This window comes from Gastrolobium bilobum, unplaced genomic scaffold, assembly GCF_033153095.1.
Source record: "Gastrolobium bilobum isolate Gb01-03AN ecotype WA unplaced genomic scaffold, APGP_CSIRO_Gbil_v1 utg26386, whole genome shotgun sequence".
In the NCBI taxonomy this organism is placed as follows: domain Eukaryota; kingdom Viridiplantae; phylum Streptophyta; class Magnoliopsida; order Fabales; family Fabaceae; genus Gastrolobium; species Gastrolobium bilobum.
In genome coordinates, this window is record NW_026895189.1 from 22212 (window position 1) to 44706 (window position 22495).

The 22495-nt window shown below is 36.9% G+C and overlaps 2 protein-coding genes across 3 annotated transcripts; one reads left to right on the plus strand and one right to left on the minus strand.

Moving 5' to 3' along the window:
• Positions 1-615: 615 nt before the first annotated feature.
• Positions 616-3167, plus strand: LOC133298949 (WRKY transcription factor 18-like). 2 transcript variants are annotated; one of them, XM_061498344.1, is made up of 5 exons: positions 616-892; positions 1243-1506; positions 1616-1732; positions 2439-2502; positions 2644-3167. In XM_061498344.1, exons 1-5 carry the CDS (start codon positions 881-883, stop codon positions 2832-2834), a joined length of 648 nt encoding a protein of 215 aa, XP_061354328.1. In that variant the 5' UTR covers positions 616-880; the 3' UTR covers positions 2835-3167. The 2 variants fall into 2 exon arrangements, with proteins under 2 accessions (XP_061354328.1, XP_061354324.1); XM_061498340.1 differs by having other exon boundaries at positions 2439-3166.
• A 173-nt stretch (positions 3168-3340) lies between these two features.
• LOC133298933 (formin-like protein 18) lies at positions 3341-21891 on the minus strand. The gene is given in 19 exon segments (XM_061498327.1): positions 3341-3565; positions 3668-4051; positions 4545-4611; positions 4715-4783; positions 5280-5396; positions 5492-5563; positions 12796-12890; positions 13130-13211; positions 13298-13348; positions 13454-13534; positions 13876-13917; positions 14031-14129; positions 15663-15734; positions 16214-16340; positions 16454-19125; positions 19233-19514; positions 20318-20371; positions 20373-21112; positions 21754-21891. Coding segments are annotated over 18 exon segments (4980 nt in total). The 5' UTR covers positions 21827-21891; the 3' UTR covers positions 3341-3565; positions 3668-3866.
• Between the last annotated feature and the right edge of the window lie 604 nt (positions 21892-22495).

Below are 22495 nucleotides of genomic sequence, written 5' to 3' on the forward strand. Positions count from 1 at the left end.
ATGAACTTTTACTGCGTTTGGTAAAACATAGACTGTAGAGTATACATCTTGGAATATACATATTTTTTTCGTTTTATTTTTATTTTTAATGTTTGCTAGTTGCAAAAAGAAAAAAAAAATGAAATTTGATGGAAATAATTGTTTAAATGAGATGCATTGTTATTCATGTTTGTTTGTGGGAAAATTTATTCTCATGCTACATGAAATAAGTTTTCTCTCATGCACATCCTTCGATAACTGTGTCATTTTTTTTTATTTTTTTTTTTACTTTTTCAGGTGATAAAGTCCTATAAGATAATTTATCTCCTTTAACATGAGATTAATAAAATGATTTGTTTATATATAGATATATAGAATTCCCTATCTAATGATGACTAATCAAAGACTTGTTGGAGTCTACTATTAATTATCTTTGTACCCAGAAACACGTGGGAGACATTATTATAAAGAAAAAGAAAACTTTTTTTTTCCTAACTGCCGAAAGGGATAGCTTATGTCATCGTGGATGACATAATTGCATTTACGTCATATTGAAAATATTGGCTTAGTTCAATGCGATTATTCTTTATATATATCCCATAAATGGATTTTTCTAACACATGGAGTTGAATTGAACAATTTGCTCAGAACTAAGAATTATTGAAGAAATTAAGCAAGAGCCAGCCTTGTCATAATATTGATGAATTGATTTTCTTTCATCTTACTCACCCTTCAACAACCCCATTATATTCTATTCTATGATCTAATTTTTATATAAATAAGGGCTCCTCCATTATTTGTTATTGTCCTTCATCCTTAATTTCAATTATGTAATATAGTAAGATAAATTCTTTTCGTACTGTGATTGAATAGGTCGTCCAACTTCAACCTAGCTATCATAATGGATGAAAAGGTAACTCTAACTGCACGCCTCTTTTCTTTGCTTCTGATTCATGTTTTTGTATACTCCAAACATGTGTATATGTGTACATATATATAGCATATACATTCAGAACAACATTTTTTTTTCCCTTCTCGTTTGCTTTCTGGGTTAGATGTAAGGTTGCTCCTTTGTGACCGGAAAGTTATCGATCCTAGTCTACGATTTCTTTACAAAAATGAAAAGATAAGACTGCGTACAATTTATCCTCGTTTCTACTTTCGCAAAGTAGAGAAGCCCTAAATATGAAATTTCTCATGAACATATATTTTACTAAGGATGAAAACATGCAGCAAAGCTCATAATAATCTTAATTTAATTAGGTGGAAACACTTGAAGCGGAGTTACAACTTGTGAGAGAGCATAATAATACTCTAAGACTGATGCTTGAACTTCTGAGCAGCAAATGTACAAAGCTTTGGTCCCATCTTCAAGAGATCAACAAGGTAGAACAGATTGGCATCAGTTCAAATCAAATTGGGTCAGCATCTAAACTTTATACAAACAAGAAAGCAAGACTAGAGTTTACCACAGCAAAAAAACCATTAGAAATCTTTGTCAGAACCGACCCCAATGATGATAGTATGGTATGCCCCATCATCACTACTTTGTAGTGTATTAAATTATTTTAATTAATGCTCAAATTCTATAACCAAGTTCGTAAGTTTATATACAAATTTTCCTTTGATAACGTAGATAATAAAAGATGGTTATCAGTGGAGAAAGTATGGACAGAAGGTTACTAAAGACAATGCTTCACCTCGAGCTTACTTCAGGTGCTCCATGGCTCCCAGTTGCCCAGCCAAAAAAAAGGTATAAAGTATATAAACATGTACTAAATTCACTTAATACTCTTTTCTTTAAACAATGAAGATGATTTTAAGTACTTAAGATGATTTAAAAGAGTGATAAATGAGTATACAAGTTAACAAGACCTATATATACTGCTAGGACATACATAATATTGGGTTATTTGATTGTTTGTCAAACATATAGTTCTGTCTCAACAAATTGACATAAGATTACACAATTTTGGAACAGACCAAGAAATAGCAAAGGTTTTGCTTTTGCAGTGAATCGTTAAGTTTTTATTAAACTTGGACCGATCATCGACTCGGTCAGGATATTGGGTCAATGAATCATTGTTTCAACCGGTGAATTACAGTTAAATCGGTTGAATTGAATTTATATTAAAATATATAATAAATATAAAATTAGAAGCATCATAAACAATAAATGAGGATGGTCTTATAGGGGGTTGCATGCTCAAATCTCATGATCTGCCTTCGATTCCCATTATCCGGTCTGGTTTTCACAATACTGTAAAATCATTTTATTTTATGCATGATAATTAATTAATGTATTTCAAGTGCATGATTTCAAGAAAGCTTGCAAGGTTGTCATTGTTTTGCCTTGTTATATGGTTTTTAATGTTTATTTTGTATGTTGATGAATGATTCGAAGACAAAATAGTGGTCTAAGAGACTCTTAATAACCTTGCTGCAATTACTCATTTTAGGTGCAAAGATGCATACATGATAGGTCAATCCTTGTTGCAACTTATGATGGAGAGCACAACCATGGTATCATTCATAAGTCATTAAGACCATCTTCATCCACACTCACAGGCACTTCAATGACTAATAATTCACCTCTGACAATCATACCAAACGGCAAAGATGCCATGAACATTGACTTTGCTCCTTCTGGTTGGGCTCAAACAGATATGAGACTTTGTGAGGATGTCATGCAACAACATGACCATGGCAGCAACATCAAAATTGAAGAATATGTAAGTTCTCTAATTAAAGATCCTGACTTCACAGTAGCATTAGCTGAAGCAGTTGCCCGCACCATCACTAGTCAGCGTAAGCAACAAGGTATAAACCTCAACATGGATGTTCCAGAAGAATGATGTGAACGCTTTTTGCTCCCAACCCCACAACCCCAAAGCCAATATGAAAGTGTAAAGGTATTTATTTTAAGCACTTGAAAAATTGTTCAATCTGGCGAACGAAGATGAATTTTTTTAGATATATCCACTAATTCATCAACCATCGGATTATTTCGGTTCGAGCACTATTGAACCCATATTGTCAAATAAAGATGAATTTTAGTTCAGTGAATGGTAGGCTATAGCACTGACAAGTGAGAAAATTCTCCTAAGTTTTCACTCCATGGAGAATGTAGGATTTAGAAGATATATATATATATGTGGAAGTTTGCAGTTTTCCTTAGTTTCTTTACTTTATTTGGTTTGATCATTTGATGATATGACACGAAAAGAATGAAGGGAAAATAAACATGATGGCACAATGGATGACTTAGTAAAATATGAATAACTTGTATCCTAAACAATACCTTAATATTTACAAAGCATTTGTCTTCATCAGTGCATGTAGCATAAGAGCGTTAACTGGAAACAAGTATAGATGCCTCTATGTTCTCTGAAGTTAAAAAAAGAAAGAAAACTGAAATACTACTCTATCTTGTGTAGAAAATAAGTATCACTGGATCAGCATTTACATTGCTATTGCTGAGTACAACAAATTTAGGACTGGCAGAGTAAAACTAAATCATATAATACTTTGTATCCCAACATAGTTCACCGTGCCTCACCGAACTGAACACCATAAAACTGCTTTTCTGCTGGACATAAAACAAGTTGAGAATGAAATGAATGTTAACTAATAACTCACGACTATGCTGCGTATAAATCTCAAATGAACGAGATTTTAGAAGGCTTACTCCTTCAAATGAATATAATCCTCAACTATATGTCACCAGCATTACATTTCTTGCATTAGATAACTTCAGTTCTTGGGGGTCATCCTCCACAATATAATGATTTTGCACATGGAAAGTGTTTCTTTTCATCAGACCAGATGGCAACTTTATCACTGTGAAACATCTTTTTAGCAGCTTGAGGCCTTAAAAAAAAATCTGATCATTTAATATTACCACTCTTGATGGTGGTCCGTATCATTGGTTCAGATTTCTTTTTAGCAGCTAGCTTCAACTTCTCATTTTCAGCTTCCTTCTCTGCTTTCTTTTTTTCTAATTCAAGCTGCTTGCAATTTTCTTCATGTGCTCGGACGAACATCCTCACAAAGTTGAGTAGAGTAGATACAACTACAGATAAAAAATAGAAGAAAAAAGAAAATTCCCCGCAAAGATTGCTATGGTTAGTTTAAAGTAAAACAATGGCTTTCTTTACATCATAATTACATTGTCTCAAGCATTTTTATAATGATGAAAATAGCTTCCAGAAATCTTAGGAAGGCTTTCACTTGAGGGGTAATTAATCTCTTAAGGGAAAAAATCCTCTTTGATTTCTCATAGTGGTTATTGTGAGATATGGGGATACAATACAATAGTATTACGGCTTAAACTATTATAAGATTTTGAAAATGAGATTAAATAAGTTTTTTGCTAACATTTCTTTACAATTAAATAAAATATAGAGGTAGTGATGACCCTAAAATTGGTGTCCCTAAAGATAACAATCACATTGAACTCCATTGAGATCCAAAACCAATTCCAAAAGTAATAGTTTTTGAACCAGAACACTAATGTGGGACAAAAAAAAGATAATGGAGACTGATTAAAAATAGCAACAAGTCACCTTGTTCAAATGGGCAACGTGCAGGATCTTCTCCAAAATATTGAGCCAAAGCATCTGCATTTCTACCCTGGTACATCCAGATTCAGAATTTCAGACACATACCTCGTCATATCTGGAATTCACCATTTAAGAAACAAACTATCCTCAAAAGGAATTAACTAATCTCATACCACATTGGCATAAAGTTGAGCCAAAGACCTTACTTCAGCTTCAGCTTTACTAAGAAATTCCTTCAGAATCTGAACATTAACAAGTAAAAAAAAAAAAAAAATCATTTAATGTAAAGCTAAACATTTGGTCACCATTAAAATGTATAGGCAAAGAAATCTATAATTCATATAAGTTGCAGATAACCCTAACAGAAGGGTAACTATGCCTCTGGAATACTTCATATCACTGTTAATTCTATATATGAGGCCGCATAAGAGACCCAGATATGCATTAGTCTGTTGTGACTCTAGCTCGGAGTTCCATTGTCGTAATATTCAAGCCAACATAAATTTAAATATCTGTATTGTCATATGCTCGTTCAAAAAAGGATGTGCTTTCCAATGCACCCTTTGCTAACAGCATGTTAGCATTCAGCATGGAAAGATTGACATTGATGCTTGCGGCTTGCGTAGCCTGTAAGCCAAGCTTCTATAATAAGGTACTGATCCAAATTTCATCAGAATTCAGAAGTTCGGATCAGTTCAATCTGATTGAAGCATTTAGATGACCTGCTATATATTGTACCTTACAGAAGCTTTCTGACACAGGCCCATCATTCTCTGATGCAGTCAATTCCTGAACTACTTTCTCCAGTCCTTTACTAATAGCTTGCATTTCCTCCGCCAAATATTTCAATTGTATCTGTATGGAATACTTGCTTATAACTCAGCATACACCAAAATCCAACTCCGAAAGAACTGAAACCACCTACATGACAGTAGAATAAACAAAGATACCTTGGTTGAAGCCTCCAAACTCACTAGGTCTTTGGGGAAATCTAAAAGTTCTGGAAGCTTTTCAGCAAGCACCTACAACTTGTCAATAATCAAAACAATTACTGTCTGACGTATTTCATGGTAAGGCACTATGCCCAAAAATTTACATTTAAATGGTTTTGGAGTAGTCAGTTCACAGATGGACTTCCATGGTCCCATAAGCACAATGAGAGAAGTTTTGTAGACAGAACAAACATTTACAGTTGAATCTCCCAAAACAACTATGAAATAGTGTTGCATTTTCTTGTGGATCTAGTTAAATCTAATGCTTAACAAGCAAAGCAATATGAAATGTTAATATGCATTTGTTGAGATATATAAAATCATTAATGTAACTTCACCCAACAGCTTAAGCTGGTTACATTAATGATTTTATATATCTCAACACGCCCCTCACACGAGAGCCCACTGAGCTTGAAGAGTGGACAATGCCTAGGAAGTTGTTGGGAGAGGCTATATTAATGGTCTTTATATATCTTAACAGCATTGCAAATAAGTTAAACTAAATTCATAGAGTGCCCTACCCTATCCACAAGGGAAGGCTTCCAAAGATCCAGATTTCAGTCCTTTTCCATATTTTTTCAGTAAATCTAAAATCCAAGGAGGAAAAGAGGGAGGAGGGTGTGGGAGGGGAGAAGAGCATTTAGCAGTTATTCAATTTTCTTGTAGAGAAAGTGAGAAATCTCTTTCTCACACTATCTCGAGCCTGAGCCGAATCCCCAAAGGGAGAAATATAAATTATTCTCAGCAAGCCACAGAGGGATGGATACTGGAGAAGCTGTTTATCTTCAAAAGAAAATGATATCTTTCTCAATATAAATCAGGATTTTCCACTGAAACAAGTTCTTTTCTTCCTATTTGTTTCCATCCACCCTTGAATACGCTTGATCTTGTTATAGTCAGAATCATTTTGCTTTGCTTCTTCTTTGAAGAGAAAAGCTCAAGCAACATACATAATCTTAAAATTACCTTAGGTAATTGCAGAACAAGCAATATGAGAATCAACAAGAAGCTATCCAAATATTATGAGTGCAAACGCTCAATTATTCCTTACAAACAAATGGTGTCTTTCTTTCTTGCTTCTTGGGATTTTCTTTCTCATGAGCTCTGTTTGAAATGTAATTGTGCTCTCTCATAGTTTAGTGTACAGTTCATGATGGAAGTTTCATGTTCAAGGGAGATCTTCTCATATTTTATATTTGTAAGGAATCAATTCAACCCAAAAATTTAAGCTATTGGGTGAGGTTACATTAATGGTTTTTATACTTCTCTAATACGTCCCCTCACAAGAGAGCCTATTGGGTTTGAAAGGTGGATGATGCATTAAGCTCAGCCTACCTGTGCTAAAAAATTCTACAAAAAAATGGGAGGCGGTGAGGATTGAACTCAGGACACCAAAGCTCTAATACCATGTAAAGAACCAATTCAACCCAAAAGCTTAAACTGTTGGGTGAGGTTACATTAATGGTTTTTATACTTCTCTAACAATATTCATTGCCAACGTCTTTAGTCCCATTTTCTCATATTCTTATTTTAATGCAAGGGGGAAAGGGAGGGTCACATCCCTTCTATAACTTCACAATTTAATCAGCTGAAAACAAAAAAATTCAATATAACGTTTGTAAACATTTATCACAGAGAGACAGATAAGCAACATGCCAAGGAAGTTATACTATAAATTATTCCATCAACCTTATTACATTTGCATTTCCCGAATCAACTTATACACATCAATGGTTTTATATTTCTCTAACACGCCCCCTCAAAAAAAAGTCCACTGGGCTTGAAGAATGGATAATGCACAGACCCACCTATCAGTGCTAAGAAACTCCACATATTAGTGTATAAGGATAGGGATATTTCTGTAAATAGCCAATTGGCTTAGTGGCTTAGCTTCATTGTAATAGTAACAGCTGTGCTGTTACAAATAGAATTAGGTGACGTGGCTGTATCGTCCCTTTATATAGGAAATCTTCATGTACAGTTCATTATTGATCACAAACATGAAATACACGATCTCTTTCTTCTCTCTCTCTCTCTTCCTTTTCTCTCATCTGATTCAGATCTCGTTTATGGTATCAGAGCTCTCTTTGAGGGCCTGATACAGATCGCACCTCACTATGTCTTCCGCTACGAAGTCTTCGTCACCGTCATCGTCTCCTTCTCCTTCGATGACTGGAAACACAACCGGAAACTCTTCGACTGAGAATCGCTCGTCTTCTCCCTCGCTATTCAGCCACCAAATCTCTGTTAAACTAACAGAGAGCAATTTTCTTCTCTGGAATCAGGTTGTGGAACCTGTAATCACCTCTCATCAGCTTCAACATTTTCTTGTTAACCCTAAAGTACCGCTTCAGTTTGATTCGGAGCAAGATCGTGTTGACGGAGTCATCAATCATCTGTATACTGAGTGGCTTCGTCAAGATCAGATGCTTCTCTCATGGATTCTTTCCACTATTTCAGAAGAATTTCTGAATGAAATCCTTGGAGTTAGCCATGCATATGAAGCTTGGGATCAGATCCATAAGTTTTTTGAAGGAATGATGAAGTCAAGAGCTCACCAGCTCAGATCTGAGCTTCGCACCATCAAGAAAGGTGGAAGATCTGTTGCTGAGTACCTCAAATGTATTAAGTCTCTGTGTGATGAACTAAAAGCAATTAAAAGTGCAATTCCAGTTGATGAACAAACTGAACTGATACTTGCTGGTCTTCCTGCTGAGTTCAATGCCTATGTCACATCAGTCAGAGCACGTGAGAATCCTTATTCACTCAATGATCTTCGAGTTGAACTGATGTCTCATGAAATGATGCTTGCACGACAAAATGAAGCTCTTCTTTCTGATTCAATGACTGTGAATGTTGTGCACAAGGTCTCTCCTGATTCAAAAGAAGCAAACAGATCTGAATTAGCACCTGTAAGGTCTCCTCTAAATGTTGTGCAACCAAATTTGGATCCAACTGCATATAATCAGAGGTCATATGGTCCAAATTATGGAAGAGGCAGAGGCAGATCCTATACTCGAAGCAACAGAGGAGCTAGAGGTCGTGGACGTAGCAATGTTCAATGCCAGCTTTGTTATAAGTTTGGTCATGGCGTTCAGAGCTGCTGGTACAGATTTGATGAGAACTTTGTACCTGAACTCCCTCCACCAGCAGCTCCTCAGTACTTTCCACCAGGACAACCTTCGTTTCAGAGGCCATATCAGTATGTTAGACCTACTGCTCCTCATCAGCCTCAAGCCTTGGTAACCACTCTTCAACCTCAAGCATTGCTAACTGCCAATCCAACTCAAGGACAAGGTCTTCTTCCCACTCCTTCACATGTTCAAGCAATTGAGGGGTATCCAGATTCTGGTGCATCTCATCATGTGACTGCCAATCCTCAAAACCTGTTGCAAAGCACACAACTCTCTGGTGCTGATCAGGTTTACATAGGGAATGGCCAAGGTTTGAAAGTGAATGCTATGGGCTGTTCTTCTTTCTCTTCCCCACTTAAACCACACACCTCTTTACACCTTAACAATCTTCTTCTTGTTCCTTCAATAACTAAGAATCTGATTAGTGTGAGTCAGTTTGCTCGAGATAATGGTGTTTATTTTGAATTTCACCCTCTTACTTGTTGTGTAAAATCTCAGGCATCCCATGAAGTCCTGTTGGAAGGTGTTTTAGGACCAGATGGACTATATAGCTTTCAAGGAGTTCATCTCTCTCCCAACTCAAGTCAGCAACCGAATCATCATTCTCCTGTTTCTGTTTCAACAATTACTTCTTGTAATTCATCACCAAACAGTAGCCTAGATTTTTCTCATACTGTTCCTACTAGTGTAATCACACATTCCACAGCTAATACAGCTTCTAGCTCTGTAAAAGCTATAGGTTCCAATTATATGTACTCTCTTTGGCACTGTCGATTGGGGCATCCTCACACTGAGGCCCTCAACTTAGTTCTCAAACTTTGTAATATTCCTACTGTTAATAAAACAAATGATGATTTCTGTTCTGCCTGCTGTTTAGGTAAAATCCATCGTTTGCATTCAGCTCCCTCAACCAAAGTGTATGCTAAACCCTTTGATTTGGTTTTCAGTGATCTTTGGGGACCAGCTCCTGTCAAATCCACAATGGGATTTACATACTATATATCGTTTGTAGATGCTCATTCTCGTTACACTTGGATTTATCCCCTAAAACAGAAATCAGAAGCTTTAACCATCTTTACTCAGTTCCAAAAACTTGTGTCAAACCATTTTCAGTCCACTATAAAAGCTCTACAAACTGACTGGGGGGGAGAGTTTCGTTCCTTCAATCAACTCCTTAAGCAACTTGGTATAATGCATCGGGTAGCTTGCCCTCACACTCATCATCAAAATGGTGTGGTGGAAAGAAAACATAGACATATAGTTAAGACTGGACTTACTCTTCTTGCTCATGCATCCTTACCCATCAAATTTTGGGATCATGCCTTTATTTCTGCCGTTTACCTTATTAATTCCCTACCCACTGCTGCCTTACATTTTGAAATTCCCTTTGTAAAATTACACAACACTGTCCCTGATTACAAGTCCTTCAAAGTTTTTGGTTGTGCCTGCTTCCCTTTCCTAAGACCCTACAACAGTCATAAACTTGAATTTCGCAGCAGTGAATGCATTTTTCTTGGCTACTCACCAAGTCACAAAGGCTACAAATGCCTTAATTCTTCTGGGAGACTTTTTATCTCAAAAGATGTGCTGTTTAATGAAACTAAATTTCCCTATCCTACCTGGTTTCCCTTAAACACAAACACTAGCCCTACCCCTGGTCCTACCTCTTCTGTCTCCAATTTAATTCCACTGGTGGCACCCACAACCTTTACTTCAACTCATTCTGACTCACATCAACCTTCAAACAGTGACAGTCCAGCTTTCACCATCTCAAGGGATCCTAATAGTATCTCCTCTACACCATCCTCAACACCAGTGCACAACTCTCCTCTCCCAGCACTTACGTCTACCTGCTCCAATCACAGTTCATCTACTTCCAACAGTAGCAACACATCCAGTCCAGGTTCTCCTATTGCTATTTCTTTTAGTCCTTCTACTTCCTCTTCCTCTCATCTGAGTTCTGGTTCTGAGTATGTTCCATCTGGTCCCCTTCCTTCCTCACCTGATCGTTCAATTCCCACTCGGTCTAAAACTACATGTAGACCTCAAATACTTTTAACCTCTGTTGAGCCTAGCACAATCAAACAGGCCTTGGCCAATCCTAATTGGCTTTCAGCCATGCAGTCCGAATTTGATGCTCTTCAAAGAAACAACACTTGGTCACTAGTCTCTCTTCCTCCTAATAGGAAAGCTATTGGCTGCAAGTGGGTCTTTCGAGTTAAGGAGAATGTTGATGGCTCAGTTAATAGGTACAAGGCTAGGCTAGTTGCCAAAGGCTTTCATCAACAAGCAGGATTTGATTATTCTGAGACATTCTCTCCAGTTGTAAAGCCTATCACTATTAGAACTATTCTGACTGTTGCAATTTCTTTTGGCTGGACACTCAGGCAACTAGATGTTAATAATGCCTTTCTCAATGGCATTCTTGAGGAGGAAGTTTACATGCAACAGCCTCCTGGATTTGAGTCACCTAATAAATCTCTTGTGTGCAGGTTACATAAAGCCCTTTATGGCTTGAAGCAAGTACCAAGGGCCTGGTTTGACAAGCTCAAATCTGCCTTACTGCACCTTGGTTTCTTGGCTAGCAAATGTGATCCTTCCTTATTCATCTACAGGAAGTCTTCCCTAGTGGTTTTTCTTCTAGTCTATGTTGATGATATAATCATCACTGGGAGTAATTCAAGTTTCATTCAGTCTTTGATTCAGCAGCTGAACACCTCCTTTGCTCTTAAAGACCTTGGTGAGCTGGATTTCTTTCTTGGCATAGAAGTTCAGAAGACTTCATCTGGTGCTTTAATTCTCTCAGGCAAAATACATCAGGGATTTGCTTCTCAAAGCCAATATGGCTGATGCAAAAGGCATCTCTACTCCACTCCAGTCTGGTTGCAAGCTCTCTAAGTTTGGGTCTGATTATTTTTCAGATCCCTTCCTCTACCGTTCCATTGTGGGAGCTTTACAGTATGCTACTCTCACCAGACCTGAGATTAGTTATGCAGTCAATAAAGCCTGCCAATTCATGGCTCAGCCACTTGAAGCTCATTGGGCTGCTGTGAAAAGGATCCTACGCTATCTTAAAGGCACTTTGTCTCATGGACTGTTGATGCAACCCTGCAATCCTAGTCATCTATTTTCCATCACAGCCTTTTGTGATGCAGATTGGGCTAGTGATCCGGATGATCGAAGATCCACGTCAGGAGCCTGTGTCTTCTTTGGTTCCAATCTAGTATCATGGTGGTCTAAGAAACAGACTTTGGTGGCTCGTTCCAGCACTGAAGCAGAATATAGGAGCCTTGCTTTAGCTACAGCTGAAGTTCTTTGGCTCAAGTCTCTTCTTGTTGAGCTTCAGGTTCAGCATAGTCCTCCTCTCATTCTCTGTGATAACTTGAGCACTGTCTCCTTATCTCACAATCCTGTTCTGCATGCCCGCACTAAACACATGGAGTTAGATATCTTTTTTGTTAGGGAGCATGTTATTGCAAAGGATATACGGGTCTGTCATATTCCTGCAATGGATCAAGTTGTTGACACTCTCACCAAAGCTCTCTCAGCTTCACGCTTTGCTGTTTTACGAGACAAACTCATGGTGGTGGATTCTCACTCTCATTTCCAGCCACCCTGAGTTTGAGGGGGCATATTAGTGTATAAGGATAGGGATATTTCTGTAAATAGCCAATTGGCTTAGTGGCTTAGCTTCATTGTAATAGTAACAGCTGTGCTGTTACAAATAGAATTAGGTGACGTGGCTGTATCGTCCCTTTATATAGGAAATCTTCATGTACTGTTCATTATTGATCACAAACATGAAATACACGATCTCTTTCTTCTCTCTCTCTCTCTTCCTTTTCTCTCATCTGATTCAGATCTCGTTTACCACAAGACTTAATTAATGATTAATTAAACGAGGGGCAGTGAGGATCGAACCCGGAACACCGAGGCTCTGATACCATGTAAAGAACCAATTCAACCCAAAAGCTTAAGCTTTTGGGTTGAATTGAGCTTTTAGGTTGAATTGGTTCTTTAAAGAAATCAAGATAATTCTTACTTATGGTTTGTACTTCTACACAGGAGAAACTAAACTTCTTGTGCAGAAATAATTCATATTTTAATTTAAGGATAATGGGTGTTTACCTTACAAAGATAGTGCATGAGAGTCATCTTGGTGTTTCTGGCTCGTGTATCTGTGAGTTTAAGAAGACTATCCAATCGGAACCCAATAGCAGAACCTACAGTAATCATAATAATTAACATGAAATTAATCAAGACTACAATGGTGCTGTTTCCCAATAAAATTTTATTCATTCAAAGAACAGGCATATATGCCAAACACTCTATACAGAATGCACATAAATTATACGATATAGAGTAACTGAAAAGTCCATGCTTGACTTTTAAATTTTTCTAGGTTGTGTCCATAATCACGTGCTTTGAGCTGGTGAAATGGTGAATGTTAAGCTTTAATTACCTCTTGCAGTTCCATGGTTCAAAGCATTACCCAGAGAAAGAATGGTCTGCATGATTCTTTTCAACTTGACTGAATTCCTTATCTGACATACATAACAATAGAAGCTGAAGAGAAAAGGATATTGACTTAGGAAATAGAGTATTTAAAAGAAAAGTATGTATGACTTACCTCTTCGGATGCAGAATTTACAATATTCAAGTCCCTTCTAAGCTCTGAAACCTACATGAATATTATATAGCAAGGTGCACCAGAGCAGTTAAATTTCTAATGGCTAGAAAACAGAATTAATTAATAACCAAAAGCATTGCATAGTTGTGTTCTGACCTGGGAGCAGAATTGCATCTTAAAAGAGAAAACTCTTAGCTTGCTTTCCACTCTTGGCACTTTCATTAATTCTAAGAAGAACTATAAAAAAATGCAAAAGCAAATAAGAATGTGATGGGGAAAAAGAAGAATAACAGGGCAATCTTGAAGGTGATTTCCAAAAACTGAACATAGCAAGTTAACCATATTAGAGAGCTTCATCTCCAATTTAAATGATATCTTAAAACTAATCACTGGCCACAAATGTATTCACAGGTTTACATTGAAAAAGATTGACTAGTCTAGTTATATGATTCACTACAGATTAATCTTTTGTTGTACCAGTAATGCTAGACTAGTCATTCTACCATAAGTTTCTTAAAGAGGAAAAGCGGAAGAGTTTAAGAGGGAGAGAGAGGAACAAACAGTAAAAATCCACTCACCTGTTCACACCTTCCCAAATTTTCCTTATCTCCATTATAGTTCTGCACATAAAGTATGGCTACGGCTCAAATAAACATAGATTGCTGCAAAGTTATTGATGATCCTCCTATGACATGAAGTTTATGTTTGAAGGGAAAAAAAAAAGGTTTGATACCTTGAGAAGTTCTATCTCTTCTTTGGTTGGACAGAACTTTATGAGGTTCTCAACTTGATCAACGAATAATACTGAATCGTCCAATGCAAGCACAGAGCTCTGAAAGACAATTGTGTAAAGCAAGTGAGAAAACAAATATAAATTGGTGAGTTTCTCTGTGATTGGAGACATGCCTTTCTGACTAATTGAATGGTTTAACATTTGGGACATTCAGTAAAAATTTAAAACAGTACAAGAGCATTCAATAGTCAGGCAGGAAATTATAGGATTACAAATAAGCATAGCCAGGAGCATTCAAATGACAACTATTAAATTAACTTTTAAAACAGAGGAAATGTGATATGTAGTTTTACTAAATGTTTCACAGAAGAAAATGGTCATAACTCAAAGCTCATTGCTAGTTTTAAGAATTAATAAATAAGACCAATTATTGAACTCAAAGTTGAATATAATGATAAAACAAATAACAATGTGTGCAATTTATAATTAAAGCAAAATTATAGCTGATGCAACCCCTTCAAAATGTCATAATAAATGAAAACAGCATTCATGAAATAAAGTTGAAAGAATTTAATCCATTTTTTTCATTTTCAATTGGTTATTAATATAGTCACCAGCCGTTCAGGTTTAATCTAAAATAAACTGGTATCTGCCCAGGTTTACAGTATTGAATACCTATCAGCCAGAATGCATGGGAATTAGATTTTGATTTTCTAAATTAGGAGTGTTCAAAGTGTAAATTGAGTTTGGTTTAAAAGGTAATAAGATAACAAATTGAACAAATCAGGTTAACACTAGGAGCATCTCAACCCAAACTGACTGCATCATAATCCCAACCTTAACTAATCTTGTGATGTTTGGTTTGTGTTAGGCTAAGAAATTATATTAGACCTTTTGACCATGAAAAAATAATGGAAAAACATAAGATCATGTATGTTAGTTAATTTTGAAAAGAATAATAAAAAAGAAAAAGAAATGTGAATCTTCCTTCGGATAGGACAGTTTTTCTTGCCCCTTCATGATTTTCACTCATGGTTTTATTAAGAAGAACTCTTTACTGGATATGCATAGGGAATGAAGAGCTCTTTTGAGATTATGTACTTTCTTAGTTTACTTTCTCTTTATCATTCTGTTGTTAAAGGACAATTCATGATCTTTTCTGTCAGTATCTATCTTTTCTGTCAATAGTCTTCCTTTAAAAAATAAATAAATAAAATTGCATCAAGAATTAACACAGGCCCATCTAAACAGAAGAGCAAAGTATTCTAAAAAAATAAATATTGAATTCATCTATTTCATGGCAAAATATAAAATCAAGCCAAATATTTAGCTTCTGCAGTCATAGCAGCAGCACATGGACTTACTGTTGTAATGCTGTAATAGATATACTCATAAGTTGATAACCAGGCTTCAGCTAAACTTTCAACTTTCAATTAAACATCAAGTAAGACCAAATCTCAGTCCACCATAAGAGTGAGACTACTTTTTAAGTCAAGAAGTACCCAGTTGTGACAACAAATATATCAGATCAGGTTTAACACTGACCGAGAGTGAACTTTCTCTGGGACATAACTTCAAATCAAAATTCTCATAGCATTTACTTGTGAATAAAAACCATAAGGAATATCTAACCATTAAATCAGGCAAAGGGATTTTGACTTTTGTAAGCATAATCTCACAGTTATACGCCCGCCTGAGCTCAATCTGCAAGATAACATGAATCATTCATCAAGAGCTCAAATTCTGTAAGAAGTCCTGACAAGAATTTAACAGAAGAACATAGGCCTTAGTGATAGGCATGAGAACAAGAACCAGGAGACTAAACAAAATCTACACAGGTGGATCCAAACCAATTTACTAGCAAAAGAAAATAAAATTATGCTCCAGATTCTATAATGAAAAATATTACACATACATCCTACATGTGAACAGTCAAGAGAAAAGCAGTGGAGAAAGTGGAGTAAAATGGAATGCAGTTACTTAAAATGTCAATTTCTAACGATTATGTTTTTAAATGTAAAACCTAATATTTGGAGATAAGATTGGATAAAGGACTTCTTTTGGACTTTTGGGACGAAAATTGAAGATGAAAAGCTACCTATCTTTTCATTATCAACAGGGGAGAGTATTTAATATTTGAAGTAATTAGACTGGATAGGTGTTAATGAAAAGAAAAGGCATACCAATTGAACTTTGTCAGCTTTTTGCCCTGAGGCGCGGCGGTTTGATTTTCCTCCTATTCCATGATCAGAATTTGGAGTAGCTGCAGAGAAAAGACTCTCAAGTTCTGACATGTCAAACTCTGGAGCCCTGTCACCAACAAGATAAAAAATAAATAAATAAAGAATAAATAATATCCAGAAATTCATATAAGCTCAGATTTTATAACTAAAGTCAGAAAAATCTTAAAAAACAACTCATACCTAGAAGCTTCATCAAGTTTTTGTGTCTCAGCCCATAAACTTCCATGCATGGCCCTTGTTAATTTCAACCAATGGTAAGGTTTCAAATTGCTCCTTTTAGTCTGAGACTGACTTTTTGGATTAGTTCGCAACAGACCACGTCCCTTTGCACCAAATGGAACACCAGAAGGTGGTCCAGGAATTGGAGGCACATTTCCATTTCCAGCACCAACATGAGACTGCTGTGAGGTGGTGCCAGGTTTTGATAACCCATTGGCAGAAGGGGAAGGAGGTGGAGGTACAGGTGGAACATTTCCAGAGCTCTTAGACAAAGAATTTTGGGTTGCAGAAGCAGGAGGAGGGGGTGGTGGCGGCACTAATGGTGTAGGTGTAGAACCAGGTGCGGTGCCAGAATGCTTAGGAGGCGGAGGAGGAGGAGGAGGGCCAGGCATAGCAGCAGACTTGTTCAAACTCAACGGAGAAGAGGAAGTGAGGAAAGCTGAAGAAGGAAATTCGGATGGTGGAGGAGGAGGAGGAATTGAAGATGATGAAGTCTGTCCAGTTGAAGATGGAAGCGGAGGAGGGGGAGGAGGTATTGAATATGATGAAGTATGTCCAGTTGAAGATGGAGGTGGAGGTGGGGGAGGAGGACCTTTAAATGAATCTTTGATGGTGGAGAGAGATGTTCTAGGAAGGGAAGAAGGTGGTGGATGGGATAAAGATGAGCTATTCGTGGCAGAGGATGGAGAACAAAGAGCTGAAGTTGGAGGGGCAGGCATTGAAAGACAGCTCTCGATAGCCTCAGAAGGAAGGGGTGAAGGAAGGGGAGTAACCAATGATTTCTGACCTTTATCATGCATTGTATTAGTATCAATAGATTGCATCAATGTTGAAATAGGCTCATGTTGAGGAGGTGGAAGTGGAGGCGAAGGAGCAACAAGAGCAGGAGCAAAGGGTCCAAAAGTCTTCTCCATGGAAACATGAGCATTAACTGAAGATTTTAATGGCGAAGATGGAACCAATGCTGGTGATGATGCTGGAGGAACACTTGTAGAACTAGGCTCTACAGATTTTGGCACCTTTGATTCTGAAGGAGGCAAAGTAGAAGAACTGGGGGTTATTGTAACTTCATGAGTGACTTCTTTGATATCCATTGGTGCATGATCCTGCAACACAGTTGTTATTCCAAGAGCTGATGGTGTACTATGATATCTTGAGACAGCTACAGGTGAACCTTGCAAGGGGTTATAATAAGAAGCTGAAGCAGATCGAATAGGTTGACGTACCCGTGGAGAAATTATTTTAGATTGGGTGGGAAGCTGAAGAGAAACTTGCAATTCTTGAGGTTCAATCTTCTTTCGAATTGAGTTTGCATCAATGGACGGCTCAAGTAAGGGACTATATTGTTTCCTCTGAACTGTGGATGTGAGACTATTGATATCATTTTCTGACAGTGTAGTTGATTCTGATTGGCCAATCTTCTTTTTCATTGAATTTGCATACGTGGATGGTTCAAGTAAGGGAATAGATTGTTTCTCCTGAACCATAGATGTAGGAAACTTAGTATCATCCACCGATGTCTTTGACTCTAATGATTCAATCTGCATTTTAGTAGAGTTTGAATCTGTTGAGAGTCCAAATGAGGGAATAGGTTGTTTCTCCTGCATGGGAGCAAGAGTCTCGATGTTTTTTTGGGGAAGTGCCTTTGATTCTAATGATTCAATCTTCTGTTCCATAGGAGCCTCCCCGGATGATTCAAATAAGGACAAACAAAGTTTCCCTTGAGCTGCAGAAGTCGGACTCTTTACATCAAATTCTGGTAGTGTCTTTGGTTCAAATTTAAATCTTCTATCATTTTCCAGCAATGCCTCTGAATTTAATGATTCAACTTCCTTTTCCTTAGATTCTAACAGTCCAATCTTCTTTTTCATTGAACTTGCATCATTGGATGGTTCAATTAAGAGAACAGCTTGTTTATCCTGAGCTACGGATGCAGGACCCATGGTGTTATTTTCCAACAGTGCCTTTGATTCTAATGATTCAGTATCCTTTTCCTTGGATTCTAATGGTCCAATCTTTGTCTTCATTGAATTTGCATCCATGGATGGTTCAATTAAGGGGATGGATTGTTTCTCTTGAGCCATGGACGTAGGAAACTTAGTATCATCTTCCACGGACTGTTTCGATTCTAATGATTCAGTCTCCTTTTTAGTAGAATCTGAATCTGTTGAGAGTCCAATTGAGGAAATTGGTTGGTTCCCCTGACCTAAATGTGTAGGAGTCTTGATGTTATTTTCTGGCAATGCCTTTGATTCTAATGGTTCTAGCTTCTTTTCTGTAGAAGAATCCCCAAATGATTCGAATGAGGAAACACCCCCCTGAACTGCAGAAGTTGGACTCTTCATATCATTTTGTGTCTTTGAATCATATTTCAATCTTCCAGACAATGACTCCTTTAGCAAGCTGCTTGTTCCAGCAGAAACCCCACTGTCCAATTTTTCCAGAAGGATATTTGATACTGTGATCTGTTGGAGCACATTTGCAACCTCTGTCTTTGAATCTAGCCAATCAACATGGCTGAAAATTTCTTTAACTTTAGCAAATGCTTCAACTGGTAGGCCTTCTTTCTCCTCAAGACGAGGCAAATCAATTGAAATAACAGAAGACGAGGCTTCCATATCTGAGAAAAGGACCTTCAACCAGAAATACAACATATACTCCGTAAACATTAAGTTGATTTTATCACTAATCATAAATTATAAAATACAGGAAAGAGAGAGAGAGAGAGAGTGATAAATACCTCTACTCTAAAATTTTTAGGGAAGTGATCTTTAGCATTCCATAATATGTCAATTTCATCACGGTTAAGCATCAAAATATTTGATCTTATGAATGCTGTATTAAACATCACCCGAAACATCATTTGTTCACGTTCCAAATCACTGTCTAGACTAATGCATTCAAGAACAACATCACCTTGAACATGACAATGGATGTCAATCTTAACCAGTTCACAATCAGCCTGCAACAAGTATGAAACAAAAAATAAATAGATTAAGGGAAATGGGGAAAACAATAAATCCTTATTTAAGAATCCTGTGTAGGCAGGATCCAAATAGAGAAAAATGAAGAGACAATGATGCTACTTTTAGCTTCTGAGTTTCTATCAGTGTCAAACTAATCATATCCTACGTGGTACAAAGAAGAAACAAAAAGTCCAGTTTGTAGTTGCATTTAACGTAATTTTATGTTGACTTTTACCAATTGTATTTATACAAATCATAAGAACATGATCAATTAATGCAAATATTTGCTAACTTCCAGAGAGAATTTTCATGTTTAACCCATACAACGAAATGGCATAACAAATCATCATTGCAAAAAAATTTACATACTCTTAGTTCAAGTTAAGATTGACAATAATATGTCCATGCAGGGTATCCTCCTTTAAAGCTATACATGTTTTCTTCCATTCTGTTCATGAGCAAAGATGGTACATTTTGTGATCAAACCATCCCTCCTCAGATCCCATCAAAGCCACCACCGTGCAACCCTACCCCACCCCCTCTCCAATTACATGGAATATAAAACAATAAAAAATTTCCTGCTTAAAAGGAAGAAATATAGTTCTAATTTTATTTAAATAATTTTGGGTAATATTGACTTCAGTTGGCATGGTAACTTTACATAAAAATTGTGTTGTATTAAGAAAAGGAAAAAAAATGATATTCAGTTGAATTACCTTATGTATTTATATGTTGTCTTCCTGTCTGTATGAATGTATAGATTAATTCACTAAAGGAATTCCACAGCATCGCTTATGGTTGAGAATTGAGATAATGAAACTAACAATGGAAGAAAAATCCCAATACTAGTAACAAAAACAAAAAAAAAGGGAGACAATCATTGTCTTGAATCATGATCTAGCTTGAACTGTAACAAAGCATATTATGTTAAAGTAAAAGGACTCAAGTACCACCTGCTTGTAATGCCGAACAAGTTTGCTCCTTTTTGGAGTTGAAAAGAGAAGTTTGGGAGACCGGTCAGCAGGAATAAACGGGTCCTGTCCATATATCCTAAATATAGGACGGCAACCACCCTCTCCATCCATATTAGGAATGAGTCTTATAATTACGCAGTCCAGTGTAAGTGCCCTGTCTAGAGGAGGCCATTCCGAACCAACATTTCTCCTTGATATATACTGAAGATACCTCAATTGTGAAGGTAGTGGATTCAATGGTGACATCAACTGCAAAAGTTCCCGAGGAGCTTGCTTGTATATCATGTCTAGTGTTTTCTGCTCCCCAGTAAACAGCTTTCTATAAATCAAGAGTGCAGCCAGCATAAATGCTAAAACTGGCCACCCACCTCGTTCGCAATGCATCAAAACAACATTCTGTTGCCCAAGTTGAAGCCAGTTTTCACCTGATCTCAAGAAATGGTGAATCATCTCCATGGTAATTAATGGGCAACCTTCATACTGTCGAGGATAGTCCATCACAGTCATATCATAGTCACACAAAATGTTTGAAATGTCACTTTGGTTATCTCCCTCCCTCATGTTGAACACCATAAATGAAGCATCGGGAAAATGATCACGAAGTTGCCCAATTATCCCTCCCATATACACTTTATATTCATTTTCCTCCATAACATCCGTGGTAAAGCAGTAATCAAAGACTACACATACAACAGTAAAATAATCACTATCACATACATACGAAGTAAAGACTCTTTAAGATAATGAAATGCACCAAGTACTATGACATGCCACACATGTAAGCAGAGTAGCAAGTGTACAAATCAAAAGGCCCAAATTCTGAGAGATTATAAAGTCATCAAGCCATTTTTCAGTCACTAGTCCCCTACAATCATCAATGGAAAATATTTCATGATTTATTAATACTGAAAGGAAGAAGAAAATTTATACCTATATATGGAAAAAAAAAAATCAGCTTAAGAGTTTCATATCAACTCTATGGAGATTCTTCCCATTAATTTTACCTTCGTCCCTCCCACAACAAATACGTATGTCTAAAAGAGAAAACATCCCTTCAGCTCAGTCTTAAACAAGATATCAAAAGCCTATTGAACAACTGGCATTCAGACTACAATGACTGCAAACAGTACAATGAAAATGTAGAAAATTTATACAATTCCCATTATTCACTCTAAATCTGCAAAATAAGCCATGCATACCACAACCCACCAACACAAAATGCATAAAGATTAAACATTTGTACTCAACAGAAGAAGCCAATATTGTTCACTTCCACAAGAACCAATGTATCTCTACAAAAATGAGCCAACAGAAAACGTACCATAAACCCTTTCAGCGATTTCTAGAAGCCCCTCAGGGGGCTTCTTATAAAAGAACTTGCGGAACAATGCCATTGTCTAGAACTGCCCTAATTCAACCCACATTGCATCCAAAGCTCAAATATTGAGATCCCACAAACCCCACCAAATAGAAATCAATTGCAATCATGATGGTATTGGCATTGAAGGGAGTGTATATTCAGGAACCAGAGGCATGGAATTTTGCTGGCTCTTTAAGAAACACTTTCTGGGTATCGTCCTTGTCTTCACATGCACACTTTATCTATCTGAAGGAAAGAGAAAGAAAGGGAAACTTAGCTTTCAATCAAAAAAGACAAAGTGGGTGGGGGTCATATATGAATGAATCCACAGTTGTATCATGTTCATAGAAAGGGTAAGACGATAGATATGGTAGTTGTTGTTAAGGAACAATTTGGATCCGATGTTTCTCTCTCCAACTCAATCTGTGTCTCTATGTCCGTATCTTAATCTTTTTGTTTTGTTGAGAATAAACACATTATGATGATGATGTGCCTATGTTAGTTCTTTTCATTAAGGTTAAGGACAAAAAAATTAAACATAAGATAAGATCCGTACAAGGTTGCGGTCACGTGTGTGTGTGTTTTTTTCCCGCTACAAATAATGACACAAGGCAACTAAACACGGACCCCTAACAATAATCAAATCAAACAGATACCGGGTTATGTTTTATTTTATGGAAAAGTGTGTACTTTTAAAATAGGA

Excerpts from the sequence above, each read along its gene's own strand:
- LOC133298949 (XM_061498340.1), top strand. Across the intron at positions 1,507-1,615 it reads ACCCCAATGATGATAGTATG|ATAATAAAAGATGGTTATCA; the intron begins GTATGCCCCATC and ends TTGATAACGTAG. Across the intron at positions 1,733-2,438 it reads GTTGCCCAGCCAAAAAAAAG|GTGCAAAGATGCATACATGA; the intron begins GTATAAAGTATA and ends TACTCATTTTAG.